Below are 21,370 nucleotides of genomic sequence, written 5' to 3' on the forward strand. Positions count from 1 at the left end.
AGTTAAACACGGTGGAGGAAGTGTGATGGTCTGTTTCTGGACCTGGAGGAGTTGCCGTAACCGTAGAATAATGGTTTCTGCTCTTGACCAGAAAACCCTGAAAGTCTGGGCATCCCACTGTGAGCCTAAGCTCGACCTCACTCAGGTTAGGTTATGAAGCAGGAGTCAGGACAATGATCCAAAGCACACCAGCCGGTCCAAATCCGAATTGCTCAAAAATAAAGGACGGTAATGGTAAGTGGCTGGAAGCATACTCAAAAAGCCTTCAGTGTGGCGTAAAAATACCAATTCGGCTAAGAAGACATTTCTTTAAAAGAATTGACAGACTAAATGCTAGTTCTGACTAACATTTGATGGGAGTTGTTTCTGTCAAGGGTGGCAGAAGCAGTTTTTAGGTCCAGGGAAAAAATATATAGATGCAAAAAAATCTAAAGTTTTAGTTTTTTTCCCCCAGCAGCAGAATGACACAAAAATTAACTAGAATTTTTTTTTTAGATCTTTTTTTTTTTCTTAACAGGAAATGCTTTAAATTATTTATTATACAAATAACATCTGTAGCAGAATCCTCTTTTGAAAACAGTTTATGACTTTATTTAAAACTTAGACTAAATGCTCCCCCCCCCCCCAACACCTAAAAAAAAATGGTTCTTTTAAAAAGGCTAACCAGGCATTTATCAAAAAGTATAGATTTTTCATATAACATTAGCACTCTTGAACAAGTTTTATTTAGCTGGACGGAGGCTAATAACAGCTTTTTAGATTGTGAAGGCTGCAGACCTCAGATAAGACCTTTTTCACAACAATCCGTCCATTTTTTTTATCTCCACTTATTCATGCAGGGTTCACTGGTGCCTATGTCCAGCAGTCAATGGGCAGGGTACACTCTGGACAGGTTGCCAGTCTATCACAGACATACAGGAAAAACACCTAAGGGTAATTTAGAGTAATAATCAACTTAACTGGAAGAATACCCATGAATGCACAGGGAGAACATGCAAACTCCATGCAGAAAGACCCTAGATCCAACCCAAGACCCCCGTGTTGCTATCTCAGATTGGTTAAATCTGCTTTTCCCCCTGAACTTTATTTTACTCAGGTTATCTTTGGTGTTAAAATTGGATATGAAAGCAAAAACCAGAATTTCGTGAGGACTGACGACCACTTTTTCACAGCACTGAGAGTGTTTTCATGTGTCGCTTGAACAGGTGTAACAACACCGCACAACTTGAACCAGTTTCATCTCAGTTTGCTCCATCTTCCGCCTCATTGTTGTGCAGAGCGACTGGAGCTAGAAGTTCCTTAAATCCTGCCGTGTTCCTAAAAGGACACAAGAGCACAGCATTCTAATAACCGCTCGTGTCGCTTTATCTGCACGTCAAAGTAGTGCCGTTTACCTGTCTCTCTTTGACTGCATGATATAGGAGCGCTCTCTTCTGAGCTGCTCCAGTCGCTCTCTAACCACAGTCTTCTGCTGGGCCTTGTCCTCCTGCAACACAGTTCGTTACGTTGTCATTTTCACAGAACGCAGCGGAACGTAACGCAGGCTTGGATTAATTTCGTTACCAGAGGTAGATCTTGTGTGAGATGCTTCAGCCTGTCTGTGTGCTTAAGGCCAAGCAGGTCCTCTTCTGCCTTCCTGTTCTGGATGATCGAAAGACGCTCCTGAACCTGGAAAAGTAAATAAATAAAAAGTCAGTGCACGCCTATGTCTGCAAACACCTTCGGTGTCCTTCTGTTTTGACGTTCTCACCCTAAACCTTTGTCTCTCTTTGTCTCTTTGATGCCTCTCTTCAAATCTTCGTTGCATGTCCACCAGGTTGCGCATTGTTCTCTCTCTTTCCACTGCTTGCTCTCTTATTATTTCTTCCCTCTCCAACTGATTAGTCTCCAACGTCGTGGTTCTCCCGGAGAGACTGGAGTCAATCTGCTACACGAATAAATAAAGGTATAGGTTTATGTAAGGGATAAGTAACGTCAGAAATTTACTCACACTTATCATGGGCATAGGTGTCAAGTTAATATTTGGCCTGTAAATTATGGATTTGAGCATTTCTTTTTCCTGGTCCAAAAACAAAACCAGAATTTTGTGCATAGAGCAAAACACGGCCCCCACACATACGTCTCTTAGCAAGCTGCAGGGAAACCAAACCTGTCTGTGGGCATCAACAACATCCTCTCATACTTCTCATAGTAGACGTATGATCCCTTTAGTGGCACAGCTGGTAGTCATTTAGATTTTAAGTTTGGCAAGTCCTGACTAAGCTGTAGACTAAAGTCTACAATCTACATTAAGGCTTTGGGAAGGCCATCTGAAAAGCCTGACGTTGGCTTGCTCTATCCATTCCAAGCCCAGTCACACGTTTGTAGGCTTATTGTCATGCTGGAGCAGCCAACTGTGTTCAAACTACAAGTTTTTAAGCTTCAGATGATTTAAAATAGGTTATAATTTTCAATATCTATAATTCCAGAAAACACAACAGAAAAAAAAACAGTCGCTGTCCGCTGTGAAGAAAGTTTTACTTCACGGTGTACTTAGAGGGTTTCGAGCAAAAAAATAAACAGTGACTCCAAAATGTACACCTCCAAATATGAGGGAAAACACTGCGTTTTAAGAGGAAAAGTGATATCTACAGATGAGACAAAGGTGGAGCCGTTTACCCACAGTGACAAGGCCCATGTTTGAAGGAAGCAATCAGGCTTTAAAGTGCATGGTGGTGGAAGGGTCATGCTGAGGGGGCTTTTTAATTATACCGGTAGCAGTGGATTGCATAAAGTGGGTGAAAATCTTCATCTTCCCAAAGCGACAGGTAGGTGACAAAGACTTGGACCAAATTGGGTGTTTCATCTCTAAAACGACCTTAAACCCTCATCAAAAGTGGTTCTGGAATGGAGAAAACAAGCCAACATTAGCTATCTGGAATAACCAGAACCGAACATTCCTCCTGCTGATAATGTGTGAGCTATGTCTTAAAAAACGGGGCTTGCCAGGAAGCCAACCAATATAAAGCATCCATGAAAAGCATTTAAATATTGAACAAGAAGCTTGCTGATAACAGCGTGCAATCCTATTCAACAAATCAGAAGACGTGTTCTGTTGAGACTCGTTTGTCGGACTAAAAGTACCTCTTGAAAATAACCTTTAAACCTGCTTTTCATGATGAAACACCAACAAAACAAATTCTTGGTAAGACGTAATATTCTGTTGTTAAATGTCCTGTTTTTATGAGCTGTAAGGCAAAAATCATCAAAACAGAAATAAAGGCATGAAATCATCAGTCTGTGTGTAATTCTATGATGTGTTGCACTTGGTGAATTGAGTTACTGAAAGAAATGAACTTTTGAATAATGTTCTAATGTACTGAATGAGTCTGTATGTGTGCTTTATCTGCAGCTCGCCAAGGGATCTTTTAACAAAATATTAGTGTGGTGTACGTATAGACAGTATTTCAACCTGTATTTAGCAATTTTATCCTGTGTGGATTAGAGAAAATACCCAAATTATGTTTTGAAAAACACATTAATGGAGCACGGTGTGGCTAAGTCTATAAAGCAGGCGCACAAGTTGCAGAGGCTTTGGTCCTCAACGTAGCTCTCCTGAGTTGGATTCCTGTGCCGCAAGTCTCCGCCTTCTCTCTTCAACCCCCTTTTGATTATTTATCAATAAATAAAAGGCCACTAGTGACAAAAAATCTTTAAAAAGATAATTGAATATGTTAGATGTTCCAGCAATCCACCCTAAAAAGTAATGGTTCTAACATGCTACTCCTGCCGATGATGAGCGTACGTAAACATCTGACTGGTTCTGTTGGCGAAAACGAAACAATTTGTCTTTACTGTTGATTCTTGAGAACGAATCAGGTCCTCGGGCCCGGAGAGTTCAGAACCTCTGAGGTCCCAGAGTTCGGACTCGGTCATCTCTCTGCTGGCGCTGGGCGTGGGATTGGATCCGCCATCGGCACTCTGCTCGAAGGAGTTACTGGAGACATGCGGCCGTGGGTCCAGCAGGTCTTCTTCAAGGGAGCTTGGATCCTTTTCAGACGCAGCTTCTCCTGCGCGTGATTGTTCTGGGATTGGCTGCTGGTTCAAGGCCGACCAATTAACAAAGGAGGAGAAAAATCAGATAAATGACAGCGAAAATGTAATGTACTGCTAATGCAGTGGTCCTTCCACTGCCGATCTGCAAACTTCTGGTGAGCTGAGGCATCCACCTCTTTTTAGTCTCTCACCTGAGCCGTCTCCTCACATTGTGTGGACTGGACCTGGATTGCTGTACTCCTCGGGAAATCCTGATACTGGTCTGCTTCCTCTGCTTCATCCTCCGCACTATAGTCTGCGTCTTCCTCGGGGGGTTTGCTCCAAGCAAGGGGGATCAAGGACCCCTGTTTCTCAAAGCTCTCGAGGCTCTTTGTTTCACTGCTGTCTTCTTCCCTACAGGCTCCAGCCTCTGGAGCGGCAGCTTGGGCCTGTGCTTCTGGCACACACAGGATCTCCAAGTAGGGCAGCTCCTCCATGACTGCCCCACAACCTAAGAGGACCCAAATTAGGTTACAGCCTCAGCTTCAGGAGTGGGCTTTCTGTTTGCGCTTGTGCTTGCAGTGCAGGTACCTGAGCAGACTTCTTGCTGAACAGAACCATCAGCAGTTCGGGCTTCGACACTTTCCCCGCCGGCTCTGTTGATCAGGTCAGCAGCTGCAGCGGGAACTGACCGCTCACAGATGTTTTCAACCTCTGCCGTGCAAGACAGCTCAGGTCCGATCTGCTCACTGCCGGCGTTTTCAGCCAACAGAGAGCCAGGGGTTTGACATGGGTCGTCTGGGTTTAGGAGATGGAGCAAGTTGGTGAAGCACTGGGTTTTTAGTTCAGCTTCATATCTTTCTCTGAGCGCATGGGCAGCCTGTGAATCCTAACAAAAAGGCACGTATTGTTATTATCGATACACCCATGCCAATTTACTTAACGCTGCTCTGAAAGGAAGATTCCCCTCACCCGATGTTGGAGCACTTGCAGTAACGCTAAAGCTTGGACCTCCTGGAGTTCCGTCAGACGCGTCAGAAGTTGCAGGGTGCAGTCTGCCACCACGGGTTGTGACCAGTTTTCCTGCATTTCGATCTGAATCCTGGTTTGCTCTGAGCTGTCCTCGCTCCCATTTTGTCTCTGGAGCCGAGCTTGGATTTGTTTTAGCCTTTTTATACAGCCGGCCCTCAAGGAGGTTTGGTCAGCATCAACACCGCCACCTAGAAACCATGAACAAGACGTCCTGGTCAAACGTGTAGGCTATATACTGTAATCATGGACATTATATAATCATGAAGGCATGGCATTTCATTTCCGACTTCTAATTAAACATGAACTGTTATTCTTCCAGGTTGAAATGATTACATTACATCCAGTGTTTTTTCAGAACAAAAATCAGATGCAGGATTTAAATTTTCACTTAGTCACACTCTTAGTAGGGACCCGACGGCTAAGAAAATACACAAGTTAAGACTAGGGCGTTAGGAACTAGTTTTAACATTTTTCAATGGGATCATCTTGCCAGAACACCCAGCTGCGTCCAACTGTCCAATATCAGACCCAAATTATTACCATAAAAAAAAAAGAAATTAATTTTGCCGTTCAGGAGCAACCCAGTAACTGTAAAGGCTCAAGCCAGGTACAGACCGGAAGACGCTGAAGCACGTCAAAGTGAACTGAAAGGATTTCAGCCTTGAAAGAAGAGCTGTTCATAAAACAACTCCTTCAAACATGATTGAAATGTGCAGCTAAATTCATGAAAACTGCAAATGCTGTCTGGTTTTATGGTTGAGCCATAAGTCACCAACTTCACCCGTATGTAAGGTTAGTGGATTAGGCCTGTGGCAGGAGACCAGTGTATTGAAGTGAGCTCCTGAATTTCCTTAAAGAGAAATGATAATATGCTGCAAAGAATCATGCCAGGATTACAAAATTGTATGGCTTCTTTGAAGCGTGCCAAAGAAGACATATTGTGTTTTCATGTTAGTGTTGGTGTGTATATTTGAGCCAGTATGTATAATTCTGGCCCCACATGAATTAGAGAAAAGCCTCAAAACATTTATAGTTGGCCACCAAATTATTATGAAAGTTGGTCTTGATAACATGAGTCATCAAAATCCTAAATTTGTTACAAAATTCTGGTCGATGAGAGGTGTATGCAAACATTTGACTAGAACTATAGCAAACTATCAGAGTGAAAGAAAATGCTGGATCCAATGATGCTTACTGTCTTTTGCCGATATCGTGCGACCTGATTCTTGTAAATCCTCCAGGGCGATCCCATGCACCAACTTGAGCAGGTGCTTCCTCTCCTCTTCTTGAGTCAGCACGAGTAGCTGCAGCTCTGTCATCTGACAAAGCCTTAATTTGGTTACTGATAACATTCTGTGGTATTCTATTACAAAGATCTTAAACCACATAAAAAAAAAACACAACGGGTGTCTGATGACCAGAATTAAAGTCTTCCAAAGTCCAGAAAATACGTCTACTACTCGTATTTACCATCAACGTTGAACAAAACCCTAAATCATAGATCTTTAAATTATAAAAAAATTTGCAAATGACGTAACAAATGTCTTCTATGGGTTAAATATCAGCTGTCTATAGTTAGTTATGTTTTCGATACCTGCTGTAGTGCCTCAAAGTCCTCCCTTCCCTCCTCTCCCTTGTCTTCGTTTTGTAGCCACAGATTGACCCGTTCTGCTCCGCAAGGGCTGACAACCTGCGGCCTAAAAGTCAGGATAAATCTGAAGTGTGAATGTGGATATGCTGTTCAATTCAATTCAATTCCATTCAATTTTATTTATATAGCGCCAAATCATGAAACATGTCATCTCAAGGAACTTTACAAAGTCAAGTTCAATCATATTATACAGATTGGGTCAGATTATACAGATTGGTCAAAAATGTTCCTATATAAGGAAACCAGTTGGAAAATCAAATCCTTTCCAGTTCTAAGTTAGTTTCTGGTACACTGTTGAACGTTGCAAAATGAATTAATTTGCAACGTTTCGGTCACAGACTTTCATCAGGTGAAAAATACATCTTGCCTGATAAAGGCAGTAGTTTCACCTATTTTTCTGGTCTGGTCTTTTGCGAACTCACCATGACTCCCAGGATTGACGAGATGCCAGCAGAGCGCTGTAGGACATTTTCTCTCTCCGAGCTCTATAAATTGCCAGAATGATGTGGAGACACAGCAATCTCAAACTTTCACAAGACAGCCTGGAAAAAAATAGAATAAGTTAATTAACTCATTTCCTGCTTGGAGCTATGCATGCCCAAGACTATGAGCAGTGTACAGTGCATTACCATCATCTTTATAATTAAAAAGTATTTTTTTCACATTTTGTAAGTTACTCTAAAAAACCCCAAAATAAGATCCAGTGCAAGTACTTCAGAAAATACTAAATTAGTAAACACATGTTTAATTTAAACTCATTATAGATCTAGCTGTTCTGTGAAGGCGTTAGAGGTCCATTTGAGAACATCAGAGAACAAACAGCATCGTGAAGACCTAGGAACGCAGCAGCAAGTCTGAGATTAAGATATTGTCTCAAGCGGGGTTCCCGAACAATATCCTAAACTTAGAACATCTCAGAGTTCAACCCATCATCTGAAAATGGAAAGAGTATGGCACAACTGCAAACATGCCAAAACAAACATGGCTGCCCACTGGAACTGACAAGGAGAGCATTAATCTGAGCAGCAGCCGAAAGGTCCATGGGACCTCTGGGGGAGCTGCTCAGCTCGGGTGGGGGAGTTTGTCCACACGACAATTAGTTGTGGAACCCATGAACCACACGTGTATAGAGGTGTACAGAGCAGGAAGAAGCCAAAGTTGATAGAAAGTCGTCGATAATCAGAGATACAGCAAACGTGGGGAAGGAGGGGCCAGATGAAACCAAAACAGTGTTATGCTGCGGTGATCCCTTGCTTCAGCAGAGACAGGGGGGTTGGTCAGAATGGGTGGAGTTAAAATTTAGGCAATCCAAGAAGAAACCCTGTTAGAGGCAGCAAAAGGTTTTAGGCCAGGGCAGAGGTCGGTTTAGATCAAATCACATAATCATGTGTCAGAATGGTCCAGTCAAAGCTTCGACCGCAATGCGATTGACCATCCTCAATGACACTGAGGTGTTTTGCATTGAAGAATGGACAAACATTTCTGCCTCTAGATGTGCAAAGATGACAAAGATGTACGGGAATGACTTGCAGCCAGCAAAACCGGTCCATAGTATGGACTCTTGTTAAATACACATACAGGTTCACTTCTTCATTTTTTTATTTATACAAAATGTAGAGAACCATGTTTTCTTTTTTGTGTTGCCCAATGGTTGTTATGACAAAATGTGAGAAAAATAAGGTGTATGAAGAATTTTGCAATGCACTACTCGTGAATAAAGTGCTTTGGAAAAAGCGAGTCAATTTTAAAGCAGCTCCTTCTCAAAATAGAAGATTATGGATACTTGGTCTGTACTTACCTTTGACCCAGGACCATCAGCTCATTTCGTTCTTGTTGACAAAAAGCGTGTAACTCGATCAGGAGAGCAACAGCAGACCAGGACTGCTCCTTCCACTTGAAACAGCTCGATCTGCAGGAGAAAACATATTATCTATGTTACCGAAAAGATACCACCTAAAAATGTATCAAGCATGTTTTTACTTTGATTTTTACCAGCTTCTATTCTGTTTTAATGATCTAAAAGACAACCCTAAATATGCTTTGTTACATGAAATACTTCAGATTTTAACACATTTCCTGGTCAAATAATAGTAAAATACCTCCCTGCAAAAATAATAAAAAATATTATATAAACAAACCAATATATAAACAAACGTATGCTGCATTTCAGTAGATTTGGATTCGACCAGGGTCAGTGTCACTACTGGTACCATGAGGCGATACATGGACCCTACAGAGGTTGGCTCTGACCAAAACTTAATGAGGGTGGCCTGAGGGTCAACGTGCTCTAGTAGGCCCTGTGTTCACTTCCTGGCACCACGGAGCTCGACTGGCGTTTGCCAGAGAACACCAGAATTGGCAGGTTCAACACTGGTGTCCTGTTCTTTCCACAGAGCACATCAGGTTTGCTTTGAGCTCATGCGACAGATGTGAAAGGGTCAGAAGAAGCTGTGGTGAACGCTGTGCTGCCTACAACATTGTTCGGCATGAATCGGTGGTGGGTCAGCGTTAGTTTGGGAGGGAATATCCATGGAAGGGCGCAGAGACCTGTACAGGATAAACAACGGCACCCTGACTGCCATTAGGTACCAGGATGAAACCGTTAGACCGTTTACTGATGGACTGGGTCCTGGGTTCCTCTTGGTTTATGATAATGACCGGCCTCATGTGGCTATAGTATGCAGGCAGTTCCTTTGATGATTAAGGAATCGATACCATTGATTGGCCTCCACACGCCTCTGACCTAAATCCAATAGAACATCTCTGGGACATTATGTTTAGATCCATCTGACGGCACCAGGTTTCACCTGAGACTGTCCAGGATCTCAATGATGCCCTGGTCAGAATTTCGTCACCATCTTTCCTCTCACAAGAATCATGCCCAGACGTCGTCAGACATGCATATGAATATGTGTGCGTCATACACAATACTGAGGACCATTTTAAGTTGCTGCAATGACATTTCAGCCAACTGGATTAGCCTGTTCCATAAATCTTTCAGTTTTACTTTTTCCTGTAACTTTGGATTAAGCCCTCTAAGGGGTTAATAATGTGGATCTTTATTAAATTATGCGGTATTCATTTGTTCTAAACACATTACCTATCTCATATCAGTATGGAGATCCAAGAAGCTGATCTGATGTGTTTTCAGAGTGTTCCTTTAGTTTTTGTATGTATTTTCAGCTGTAAAACTGACAATATTCTCAACAGAAAGAGGCTTCATGAGGTTATAAAACATTTTGTGTTTTTTTTCTGAGATTTGGGCATAATAACACTGAGGAATACACGTAAAATACCAAATCATTTGTTCACATGAGGGGCATGGTGTACATGCAAACTTGGCCTGTATTTGTGTGTGTGTGTGTGCGTGTGTGTGTGTGTTACTTGTATATCCTGAACGCTCCAGGCAGGAAAGACAAGGCCAGCATGTCAGCAGACTGCAAAGCTTCCTCTGCCACAGTTTCCAGGGCCTCCACTTCCTTTATCTGTTGCCAGGGAAGCAGCGTCTCCCAAACACTCTGTGCTGGGGAATCACCAGAACCACATGTGAGACAGGAACACATCTGGAGCAGCCTGCACCATGCTAAATAAGCTGCTGTCAGCACTGGAAGGTTAACATAACATTATATGGTGCTGTTGTGAGCACAGGTCAGAGTGACATGCCCTTACTGTGGTGCTCCTGAAGCATTTCTGTATAAAGCAACTGAGTGACCACGTCATATTTCCCCTCCAATAGAAAGAGGACATCCGACACGGAGATGGAGCCCCATGCCTGACCCTTGAGGCCCAAACTTCGTCTACACGAGGCGGCGGGCAAAACGCTGTGAACACCTTCTGATGCCAGTCTGAGGAGGAACAAAGGCACTTAAATGTCACAAATACATAAAAGGACTAAGGTCACTATACAGACTGTTTCTATGAATTCCACCGTAGAGAAAATACTTTAGTATCCTCAAAAGACTGATGGTACTTAGACCTTGTTGCTCAAAGTAGATTACTCAGCAAATTCCCTAAAGTGGGGACTAAAGGTACAATTTACAATATATTGTTATACTGTTATTGCCAAAAGGAATACTTTTTACAACATGCTGAAACATGCTTACCTTGCCCAGCTCTGCTTGGCTGCTTTCTGGAGCCTCTTCATGCTTGTTGTTACGTTGCAGAGCTGCTGTTTTCCCAGCGCGTTCTCGTTCTGTGTGAAGGAGATAAAACTTGACAAACCCCCCCCAAAAAGAACCAGATAAGCTTTGTTTCCCTGGTTACATCCAACCATTTACCAGGAAAATGTGTGTTTCAGCTGACTGTTGCTGCAAGAGTCCTGACTCAGAGTCGAAAGCGTTTCTAAAAAACTCAGAGTCTTTTTCTTGGAGCGCATTCCGCAACGAGTGATGAAGACTGCCACTGTTTAGAAGCTGGCAGTCCCAGTAAAGCTGAAAAAATAGCACCCATTCTTACCATTATGTGCAAAATATAAAGAATGAATTTGATACAAAGAAAACAGAATTATTGTACCATTTCTTTCCTTTCCTTTTCCATCTCCATTTCCAGGAGCACATCCAGCACATTTGTACCAGCACAGGACCAGCGTCCATCACCTCCTGCAACCTGAAACACAATAAGTTCTGAAAAAAAAAAGTATCGCAGCTACTGCTACCAAATTAATTATGTTGTGTAGCCTTGTTTGTGTTATAAAATACAAAAGAGTGAAGCAATACTTATGAGAGCTACAGTTTTTAGTGCAGGAACTACACAGTCAGACTATTTGTACAATAAAGAAACACAAGTGTTGAAGTTAATGGCAAAATAATTTCGAGTTTGTTTAACTGATACACAAAATCTAAATACAAGTTTGATCCACCCACTTCTGGCTTTGTTTACAGCTTTAAGTTTTTTTTGCTCAATTGGTCACTGGGCAGATTTGATAAAGTCCAGTCATGGATTTATTTTCTCCCACCGTTCCACCTGTGTTATGTCCTAGTTAGAAAAAAGTGTTAAATTTCCCATTGATATGTGTTGCATTATCATTTCCACTATTTCAAGTGAAAGCTTTTTTTTTGTTGTTGCTATGATTATATTTACTATTGTTCAGGCAGCTGCTGTAGTTTGTAAGATTTTGCAACACATAAACGCAACACACGTCAGGGGTATCCTTCCTCCTGTGGAATGGACCTTCTACAGGTTAATGATGTTAGTTAAATGAATTAACAAATAAGGACTCAGTTAATTGTTAAAATAATAATGTACTGATTTTATGCAGGGAAAAGTGAAAACCGTGCATCATTGTCTGCATTTTACCTTACAACTTTACCGATACTACCCCTTTTTTGTTCCTCCATCAGAGGCAGCTTTCAACAGAACCAAATGCGTTTTTGTTTTCAGAGTGTAACTTACAGATATTAACCAAACACAATGTGTGTTTACGGTTGAATTCATTGTATGAGCTGAAGCTTTTTATTTCATCAAAATTAAGTGCAGCACATGACAGAATGACCTACAGGTGGTGTTGCTGAGCCACCATAAAAGTCAAATGAGGACGAAGCAAGACAAAGAGCAAATAATTAAGGCAACAAAAGAACCCATTTTCATGTGGGAGCCTTGTTATGGTGTTTCTTAGTTGTACTGTTAACTAGTTTTATATATCTTTGACCTCCTTAATGACTTATTTACTTCTTTGGGGCTACAAAATGTACATTTGTTGTTTCTATAGAACTGCCATTGATGGAATATACAGTCCTATACAAAGAGCATATATATATAAAAACGAATGGTAAAATGGGGTGTGTGGGGTAGGGTGGGGGTGTTAGTAAAGTTATTATAATTCATGCCTGAGAGGGTTAATCTCTGAAATCATTCCTCATCAATAAGCAATTCCATATTGTTCTCTTTACTCATTTTATGATGCAAAATGAACGGCTTGAATGATTTTTCCACACAGTAAATGATGATTTTCACGATTTAAAATATTCTGTTGAGATAAATGGAGAAATAAACTGGTTGATCACTAAATGTACATATTGTTACCTTTTTCATGGCTGCTTCAGCTTCACATCTGTTGGAGGAAGCATGAAACACTTTGGAGAAGAGCAGACTCACATCTTCAGTGGAAAACTCTGCTCCGGCGGACATGCCCAGACACTGGTAAAGTGCAGCAATAAAATCCTGCAAGAGCGCGCACATTTACGCTTAAGACATTGGCAGGTAAAAACAAACGTATTGTCAGCACACTGTCCTACCTGCTCCATGTTTTTCCCCACTCTGGGCTGATGAATTATACAAAATATGGCTAAGGTTGCAGCAGCCGGATCAGTTTACCAAGAAACAAAAGTGTTGGAGCGTATGGCAGAGGGAGACAGGTGGGAGTGAAATTTAACACAACAACAGAAAGTGAAGTTGGACATAGAAGGAAAAGCATTGCATCTACTCTACTGTTCACTAATCATACTTTATTTGAGGTGCTGTGACATGGGGCAACAATTATAAAACTACACTGCAGTCATTATGAATACTACAAACAAGGGCAATAATTCAAAAGGTGGGATATCTGGATCAGATCAACATATTATTTGTAAAATCTAAATTATAAGCATTTCCTGATATAGTGAAACCACAGACAGCTGTAATTCTGTACAAAGACAAAAACAAACAAGAGTTAAAACACTGTTCAAGACTAGGGAGTGATTCTAAAAGTTTAGAACATGCAAATCCGGAACTACCAGAAAACAATTTTGTGTATCAGCATATGGAGATTAACTTTCAAAAATTTCAATATTGAAATAAAGCAACCATAAAACCCAAATCATCGCGTATACGGTAATTACTGGATGTAATGTGTAAAGCTGTGATGATAATAACAACAAAGATGATTATTGGTGTTATTGTTACTGCTAGTGTGGTGTTTTTATTAAATTTCAAGGAATAATGAGTGTTATCTATATCTATCTATCTATCTATCTATCTATCTATCTATCTATATATATATATATCTATATATATATATATATATATATATATATATATATATATATATATATATATATAAATGAGTTTAGACTTCTACTTCTTCCCTTGAAGATGTAAATACTAAAGTTTCCACATTATGTTGCAGGTTATAAATACTCTTCTGCATGTTCAATTAATTTTTATTTATATAGCACCAATTCACAACACATCATCTCAAGGCACTTTACAAAGTCAAATTCAATCGAATCATACAGAAAATAATGAATGAAAACAAATTAAGCTTGTGTAATTCTGCTGCCTCTTCTGTGCTGTCTGATCGTTTCTATGCTGCAGCGTCCAGAAGAGAAGCACATTTCTGTCAGAGTTTAAATAATTTCATTTCAATAAAAGGTAATCCCGCAAAGAGAATTCCATCCTTTTTGTAGAGCCTTGGCTCGTGTAGGCATCCAACTTCTCTACATATGCCTGAAATGCCACGAACATTTAGGTCTGTTCTCTTTCGAAGGAAACAAATAAACCCTTTTGCAATCATTAACCCAATGCTTGGTTCCCTCGTTAATGTAGCAACCTCTGAACACCACTTAAAAAATAAATAAGTACATTTTATTCCTAATCTCTGAATGGGATATTTTCATAATAAAAACTGCAGTATCAGGAGAATATTAATCATTAAACAGCAAATTGATTTGTGTTGCAAAAGTAAATGAAACAAAGACAACATTAAAATTTAGTTTATTTGAAAATTATAAAATGAAGGGAACCTGAGATCATGCTGCCTTTTGTACATACAGTCAGACATTGCACATTTTTAACCTGCATAGTAAAACAAGTGCTTTTATTATGGTTGATAACACTTTTGCATATTTATTAAAAAATACAAGTAGGAAACAACATGTGCTGTTTAAATACTCAGTGCTAGTTATAAAAACATATTTCTCTTAAGCCATTATGTATACATCTTTTAAAAAAAAAGCATGCCTTTGTGCATGTGAGTGGTCCCTGATCTGCAACCGAGCAGTTCGAGCATCACGAAGCGCTGTCGTGTATGACCTTGGGACACTTCTCTGGCTGAATGCAGTAGTGGTCGTGGAGAACCAGACCAGCAGGACACTGGCATCCCGGGACGCAGGGTTTAAAGCAGTGGCTCTCTATCACCCCCAGTGGTACGTGAGCATTATAGCATGTTACGGGGCAAGGTGGACCACACTCGTCAAACACGAAGCCCCTCTCCACAGGACAGCCCACAGCTGGTGAAAAAAAAAAAGAAAAAAAAAACAAACAACAAAATTTGAGAAACAGGGAACATTGTGTTGTCTGTTGTTTTAAGGGGCTGCGCAAAAGCCGAGCAGAAATGTCGGTTTTGTTGCTTAAAGTGGAAGGGTTGTAAAAGAGATTAATAATCTCATTGGATTCCTTTCCAGAGAAAATAAAGTTTAAATAAAAATAAAACAGGATGCACAGAAAATATGCTATAATTATTCAGATATTATTTCCAATGAATCAGACTTATTATTATCCCTTTTAAGTGGTTTTGAGCAGGGCGTCTTCAAAATTGTACCGGCTTTTTTTATTCCCAGTTGTTTTAGATCATCAAATTTTTTTTATATCAGAACAGATAACTCCACTAAATACAAAAAGCACATTTCAGAGGGTAATTTATCTCATCTAGGGAAAAATTATTTAAACCAGCCTGTTTCTATGTTAAAAATGTTGCCAAACAAACCAAATTAACAACTGTAATGCAACCTTTTTCACGATTCGCAGTGAGTCTTTTAAATCGACGTAAAGAAATGATGAGCAAAGCATCTCCAGACCATCACACTGACTTTGATTGTCAGTATGGACATACATTTTGAACGACACTATCTGTTGTGCACACCTTATTTTCTGATTCCATAAAGCGGTCCCAAACCATTTTCATTGTGACCTTGGAAAGGGGAGTGGTGGCCTAGTGGTTAGAGCAGCGCGCTTGCACTCAGAGAAGGATGCAAGTACCCGGTTAGATCCCCAGTGCCTGCACTCTGAGTCCCTGAGCAAGACCCTTAACCCCAGATTGCTCCCCGGGCGCCGCACATGGCAGCCCGCTGCTCCCCAAGGGTGATGGGTTAAAAGCAGAGAAAAGGGGAGTGGTGGCCTAGTGGTTAGAGCACAGAGCATCAGTCCCAGAGGTTCTGAGTTCAACTCCCACATGGTGCCATTCTGGATCCCTGAGCAAGACCCTTAACCCCCAATTGCTCCCCAGGCGCCGCACAGTGGCTGCCCACTGCTCCCCAAGGGTGATGGGTTAAGATGCAGAAGTGAATTTCTCCATTTTGAGATCAATAAAGTTCAATTATTATTATTATTAAATGTTCTTACATTAATTGATTTTACTCACCACACAGTGATGTGCTCCTCCACTGCAGGTTGACTCCTGCTTCTCTGCACTGGCTGGCATAGGCCTCCAGCGTGTCACACAGACACTCGTCACTATTGGCCCCACAGGCACACAGGTCATAGACGCAGGCGCCGTACCACGGTTCAGGTGGAACAACGCGGTGACACGGCTTGAAGGCAGCAGACTTGAGAACTTTACACCGGGCGTTGGCCCCTTTCCTAGCCTGGTATCCTGCACTTTTACAGGGATCAACATCTTCGCCGGGACGACAAGATGAAACCGAATAGGATCCACTCGTCATCTTTAATGAGAGGTTGGTATATAAGCATGAAGTTAGACGGCCTGCTTTTACAGGACAATCCTTTGTTAGTTTGCTCTGTTCACCCGCTCCTTAAAACATACCCTCCAACTGTTGCCAAACTCAGACTCTGATTGGGTGAGTTGGCCAGTGGACATCTGGAGGTCATCTTGGGGATACTTGTTGAAGTTTCCACAAAGACCACAAGTGTGGCCCCTGTAGGAGCCTGGCACGCTCACTTCCAGGTGTGAGCGGGGACTCCACAGCACCTTTAGGGGAACAAAGATATATGTAACCGGGTCTTTTTAATGAACTTCACAACAGATTTGACGTCGTACCGTACCTTTAATCCAATGTTAGTGTTGAGTAGGACAGTGTTGGCCTGCTGCTCTATATAAATGTAAGGCTCTCTTAGAAAAGGCAAAGTGATAACCTCTTCATTCACCTGACGAACAGAAAAAACAGCTTAGTTGGGCACGTTACACCAAACCGTTCAAGTTCATTTTCAGCTCTTTAAACACACAAACCTTCACAACAAATTCTTGGAGCAGCTGTACTGCGACATCTCCTATTAAGACGGTCACCTCCTTGGTCCAGGACACTCCTTTACGCCCGCGATCATCATTTGTCACAAGAACTCTGCAACAACAAAGATGAGTCATTGAGGTTTTCATAATTCTCTTAATGCATTGTTTTGTACTTTGCCGTGCATGTAATGGAGAGAAAGGCCAAAGCCTTGGCGCTCATGCTGATGTCATTTCACTAATCCAAAACAGTGTAAAAAACAAAGAAACTGCGTTGCTCAGCATAACAGTAGAGCAGGCACGACATTTATGGAGAAGGCTATTAGTCCTTCAGGCTGCTATCTGGGTTTTGATTTGCAATCTTGAAACCTTCGCTGCAATCTTTCCTCCATTCTCTCTTTGCACATTTCCTGTCTGGTTACATTCAATAAGGTCCACTAGAACCACAAAATAAAAACACATATAAAAAAGCATAGACAGTGACTAACAAAAGTAATCCAACTCAGATTGGACGGAGGGCGTTTGGGATGATCAATTTTCAAATCTTCCTACAGAATATAGATGGGATTTAGGGTTTGGCTTTTGATTGGTTCATTCTAACATTTAGATATCCTTTGACCTAAACTATTACATTGCAGCTCCGATTGTATGTTTGGGATTGTTGGTGACATGGCCTCTCGCTGCTTTCTTTAAGCAATGGCTGCCTTCTAGCTACTCTTCCATAGAAGCTGGATTTGTAGGGTGTGTGACTAAAAGTTGTCCTGTTAACAGACATTACCACATAAGCTGTGGATTACTGCAGCTCCTCCAGAGTTACAAGTGCTCTGTGAGATGCTCAAAGCTTAGGATATGGATTTATGAAAATGTGACCCTCTCACCTGAAGTCTTCACCTTTACAATCCATCGCCAGGATATACGTGCACGTCCCCTGGAAGTGAAACATGCGCCCATCGAAGGTGCGGTAGTGAGGATCCCCAAAGGCGGTACAGGTAGCTGGACGAGAAAGGCAGTGTGGGCAGCACAAACCTGGAATGACTGCAGGCATCTCATCCTGTCAGCAGACACAGATACAGGGGCTTTAAAATCCTATTTATTGTGAGCACAACTTGAAATGTAAAAAAACCTATTGAAATTTGACTCATTTTATAACGTTCTGTTGTGGTTCAGGTTATTTTTTCAGTTTAGCCACTTTTGTGCCTTAGGATTTATTTCTGTTTCTTGTTTTATATTGGATTTATGCTTAGCCTGTTTTAGTTATCTGGTCTTTATTATTAGTTTTTATTTCAGCTCTTGTCTGTTTAGTCTTTGTCTTGTTTTCTACCTTAGGTTTATTGTTTATTAGTCTCAATGCTCCTTTTATCACCTCCACCTGTTTTGGTTAATTAGTCCCACCCTGCTCTCCTGTTCCGTTCGCCTATTTAAGCCCGCCTTAGTTTTCTGTTTGTTGCCAGAATGTCTTGCTTTGCCTCCACTTACTCCGTCAGTGGTAAGAGTCCTCCAGCGTTTTTTAGTCAGTCTGTTTACCTGTCCGTCACCTGTTCTGATCTGTTTCTGTTTTTTGTGTCTGCCCAAGCTTTTCTTGTCAACTTGGATGCCCATTCCATACCTTTTTGTTTTTGCCTGGACTACCCATCTTCTCCTTTAATAAATCTTTGGCATCAGCTCCGTGTCTGGCTCTTATAGGATTCCTCCTAATTCATCACACATTTATTAGTTTTTTTTCCCGCCGTTAACCTTAGATAAAAATGTATGCAGTTACATTCCTGCAATAACAGTTGGTTGTACCAGTACAGGTACACAAAATGACAAGTTGGCAGGTCAGGATGGCGACAGAAGATTTAGCAGCAGCTTCAGGCACTTTTAAGCACTTTATCAAAAAAATCCAAGCACTTTTGAAGCACTTGCAAACACATGAAAACCTCGTACACTGTGAAAAACAAAATTGCCGGGTTAGTCCGAACAGGCATCGCGGCAACGTTTGGGGCAGCAATGTGTGCTGTGTGCAGACCGACTGGGTGATGCTGTATACTCACTGCTGCGCAGGTGAGAGGAGGACAGCGTTCACTCCGACAGTGGACGTCTCCGGACACACACGTACAGCTGGTACATTCATCCAGCTCCCACTGTTCGTCAGAGTGATACACGGTTCCTTGGTACAAGCAAGACTCCTTCGAATCTGTAAAATAGGCCCACACGAAAACAAACAAACTAAGATTCGTTCAGCGTGCGATGTCTCATTTTGTTTCCTGTCTCAGATACCTTGGCATTCGTTGCAGCATTTTCCTGGAAGCTTTACTGATGTTTGCCCGGTTCTGCACAGTGCGGCAGGGCACTCTTCAACGCTGCACTCAATGTGGCCCAACTGACAAAGCATGTCAAATAGGAAGTTACTTATGACAACTGTGACATTGGTGTATCAAATCATTCCTTATAAACTCCCTGAAAACTTAAATACATCACAGCGACATTTAAGATGAAACTGTTTCTCTACATTTATAAATCTATACGGTTATATATGGTTTATTTATAAATCGTTGTGATGGAGCTTTTTTATCTGTTGAATTCATCCTCTGAAGTTCTGGAAGCAAGTAACTTAAGAGTTGCTCAACCCTAAGTTAATTGATCTATTAGTCTCCGGCCTGGGGGTCTCCAACTCTAGTCCTTTGAGAGCCACGATCTTCAAAATTACCCGAATCAATTATATTACCTGTTGTGCTCTGCCACACATTTTATTTCTAAGCAGACGTTGACATACCATGAGAAGTTTAAGTATTGGGATTGACTCACATAACATGTACATGTGACACAATCATCATCGCTGTCTTTCCAGCTGGCGCCGCTAGCGATGCGCCGACCCTGACCCTCAATCACGCATTCTGGAGGAAAACAAGAGACAGAGCGACGATTAGATACCTGCAGGATAACAAAAACATTTCTGTGTACAGTTATAATGTCTGATGTGACCAAGGGATCTCACCGTTGCACACAGGGCAGCATGAATCCGGGGGAGTGTGCTGTTCATTATGAGGGCAACTGAGCTCTGGACATGTTTGTTGCAGGCACGTCCACGTCAGGTCCTTTGTAATAAACACAGATTCAGTGTTGCTGTAAGACCTTAAACTGTCACAACTTTCCAGCTCATTTCTAAAGAAATCACTAAGTGAAAGGAAAACTCCCTCTACAGGTTTAACAGAGAATTTCATTATTGTATCTTACCATATGTTCAAGCCAATTACAGTAACTTGCAAAAGCATTCCCCCCACCCCCCTGGAAATTTTTCCCACTGGGTCAGATTGCAAACTCAAATTTAAACATATTTTATTGGGGTTTTTATGAACCCATGCAAATTCTACAGTTTTTTATAAATAAAAATCATGAGAGTGTGCATTTGTATTATTCACCCCACTTTACTCTCAAACACTGGATACATTGATACCACATATGATGCTACACTGCAGCATTGCCAATGTAATAAAAAAATATGGGATAATGTTGGTACAACATAGATCTACATGATCTATGTTGCACATGTAGATCTACAACATATATCTACATGATCTATGTTGCACATGTAGATCTACAACATAGATCTACATGATCTATGTTGCACATGTAGATCTACAACATAGATCTACATGATCTATGTTGCACATGTAGATCTACAACATAGATCTACATGATCTATGTTGCACATGTAGATCTACAACATAGATCTACATGTGTGAATTGTTACTGGGAGATCTTGAAACAAGCTTTCACAGCTAAAAATGATTGTGAACCAATGTGATTTAAAGCATATGTAGTTTCATGTTACTTTGTGTTGGTCTTTCACATATAATTCCAAATAAATAAATAAATGTTTATGGTTGTAACATGCTAAAATGTGGAAACTTGTCTGATGTTAAGCAGTAAGTTGTTTTTTTTTTTTAAATCCAAGACATAAATGAATGTCTAAAGACTACTTTTTCTTCACACACTGTATCTGTAACACAGTAGATTAAAAATGTGACAGGTGCTTTCTTTACCTTGCACTGACAGGTAAAGCAGGGGTCATCTGTTGCCGACACCTCATTGCCAGTGAGTGTGCTTGTACAGTTAGTGAGAGGCTCTGAACACACATAGAAAACATCGTCAGAAGTACTGAGCGACAGTGTGGAAATTACATGTTTTGTTACATGACTTCAGTACTAACGTGCACAGACGGGACAGCAGGAATCTGGTCCGGAAAATAAGATATTGCTCTTGGGACAGTCTACCAGGCAGGGACATTGCTTCCTATAACACTTCAAGTGTTGCTCTCCATCTGGCGTCACCTAAAGGACAGATTGATTGGATCACAAATAGATGGATGGATGGATGGATGGATGGATGGATGGATGGATGGACGGACAGAAGTGACAGTTACTAAAACATCCCATAAATGTTTCATACCTCACATGTGCAGGTCTGACAGGGATCATTGGCTGGATGGAAACTGTCCCCTGGACCGTACACTCTGCCCTCAAATATGCAAT

At 41.2% G+C, this 21,370-nt stretch overlaps 2 protein-coding genes across 2 annotated transcripts in view; both read right to left on the bottom strand.

Moving 5' to 3' along the window:
- Positions 1–1,140: 1,140 nt before the first annotated feature.
- LOC110369234 lies at positions 1,141–8,601 on the bottom strand. Its single transcript, XM_036145035.1, has 12 exons — positions 8,496–8,601; positions 7,120–7,239; positions 6,641–6,743; positions 6,242–6,365; positions 4,987–5,234; positions 4,606–4,903; positions 4,227–4,525; positions 3,835–4,074; positions 1,751–1,927; positions 1,564–1,668; positions 1,395–1,486; positions 1,141–1,317 (listed from the first exon to the last, which is right to left on the bottom strand). Exons 1-12 carry the CDS (start codon positions 8,510–8,512, stop codon positions 1,242–1,244), a joined length of 1,899 nt encoding a protein of 632 aa, XP_036000928.1. The 5' UTR covers positions 8,513–8,601; the 3' UTR covers positions 1,141–1,241.
- Positions 8,602–14,075: 5,474 nt separating this feature from the next.
- Positions 14,076–21,370, bottom strand: part of LOC105933961 (kielin cysteine rich BMP regulator) — a 29,213-nt gene continuing 21,918 nt past the window's right edge. The window contains exons 34-46 of the mRNA XM_012873755.3: positions 21,288–21,370; positions 21,049–21,169; positions 20,882–20,964; positions 19,834–19,933; positions 19,644–19,732; positions 19,116–19,218; positions 18,890–19,032; positions 17,735–17,907; positions 16,860–16,971; positions 16,676–16,777; positions 16,437–16,601; positions 16,035–16,335; positions 14,076–14,904 (exon numbers count right to left, since the gene is read on the bottom strand). Of these exons, the coding sequence (XP_012729209.2) occupies positions 14,684–14,904; positions 16,035–16,335; positions 16,437–16,601; positions 16,676–16,777; positions 16,860–16,971; positions 17,735–17,907; positions 18,890–19,032; positions 19,116–19,218; positions 19,644–19,732; positions 19,834–19,933; positions 20,882–20,964; positions 21,049–21,169; positions 21,288–21,370 (1,796 nt within the window). The 3' untranslated portion in view covers positions 14,076–14,683. The remainder of the gene's footprint in view (positions 14,905–16,034; positions 16,336–16,436; positions 16,602–16,675; positions 16,778–16,859; positions 16,972–17,734; positions 17,908–18,889; positions 19,033–19,115; positions 19,219–19,643; positions 19,733–19,833; positions 19,934–20,881; positions 20,965–21,048; positions 21,170–21,287) is intronic.

This window comes from Fundulus heteroclitus, chromosome 2 (assembly GCF_011125445.2).
Source record: "Fundulus heteroclitus isolate FHET01 chromosome 2, MU-UCD_Fhet_4.1, whole genome shotgun sequence".
In the NCBI taxonomy this organism is placed as follows: Eukaryota; Metazoa; Chordata; class Actinopteri; order Cyprinodontiformes; family Fundulidae; genus Fundulus; species Fundulus heteroclitus.

Bases quoted from the DNA above. Each gene is read 5' to 3' on its own strand.
- LOC110369234 (XM_036145035.1), bottom strand. The intron at 1,669-1,750 runs GTGAGAACGTCA...TTACTTTTCCAG, and splicing joins AAGAGAGACAAAGGTTTAGG to GTTCAGGAGCGTCTTTCGAT. The intron at 1,487-1,563 runs GTAACGAAATTA...ACTGTGTTGCAG, and splicing joins TCACACAAGATCTACCTCTG to GAGGACAAGGCCCAGCAGAA.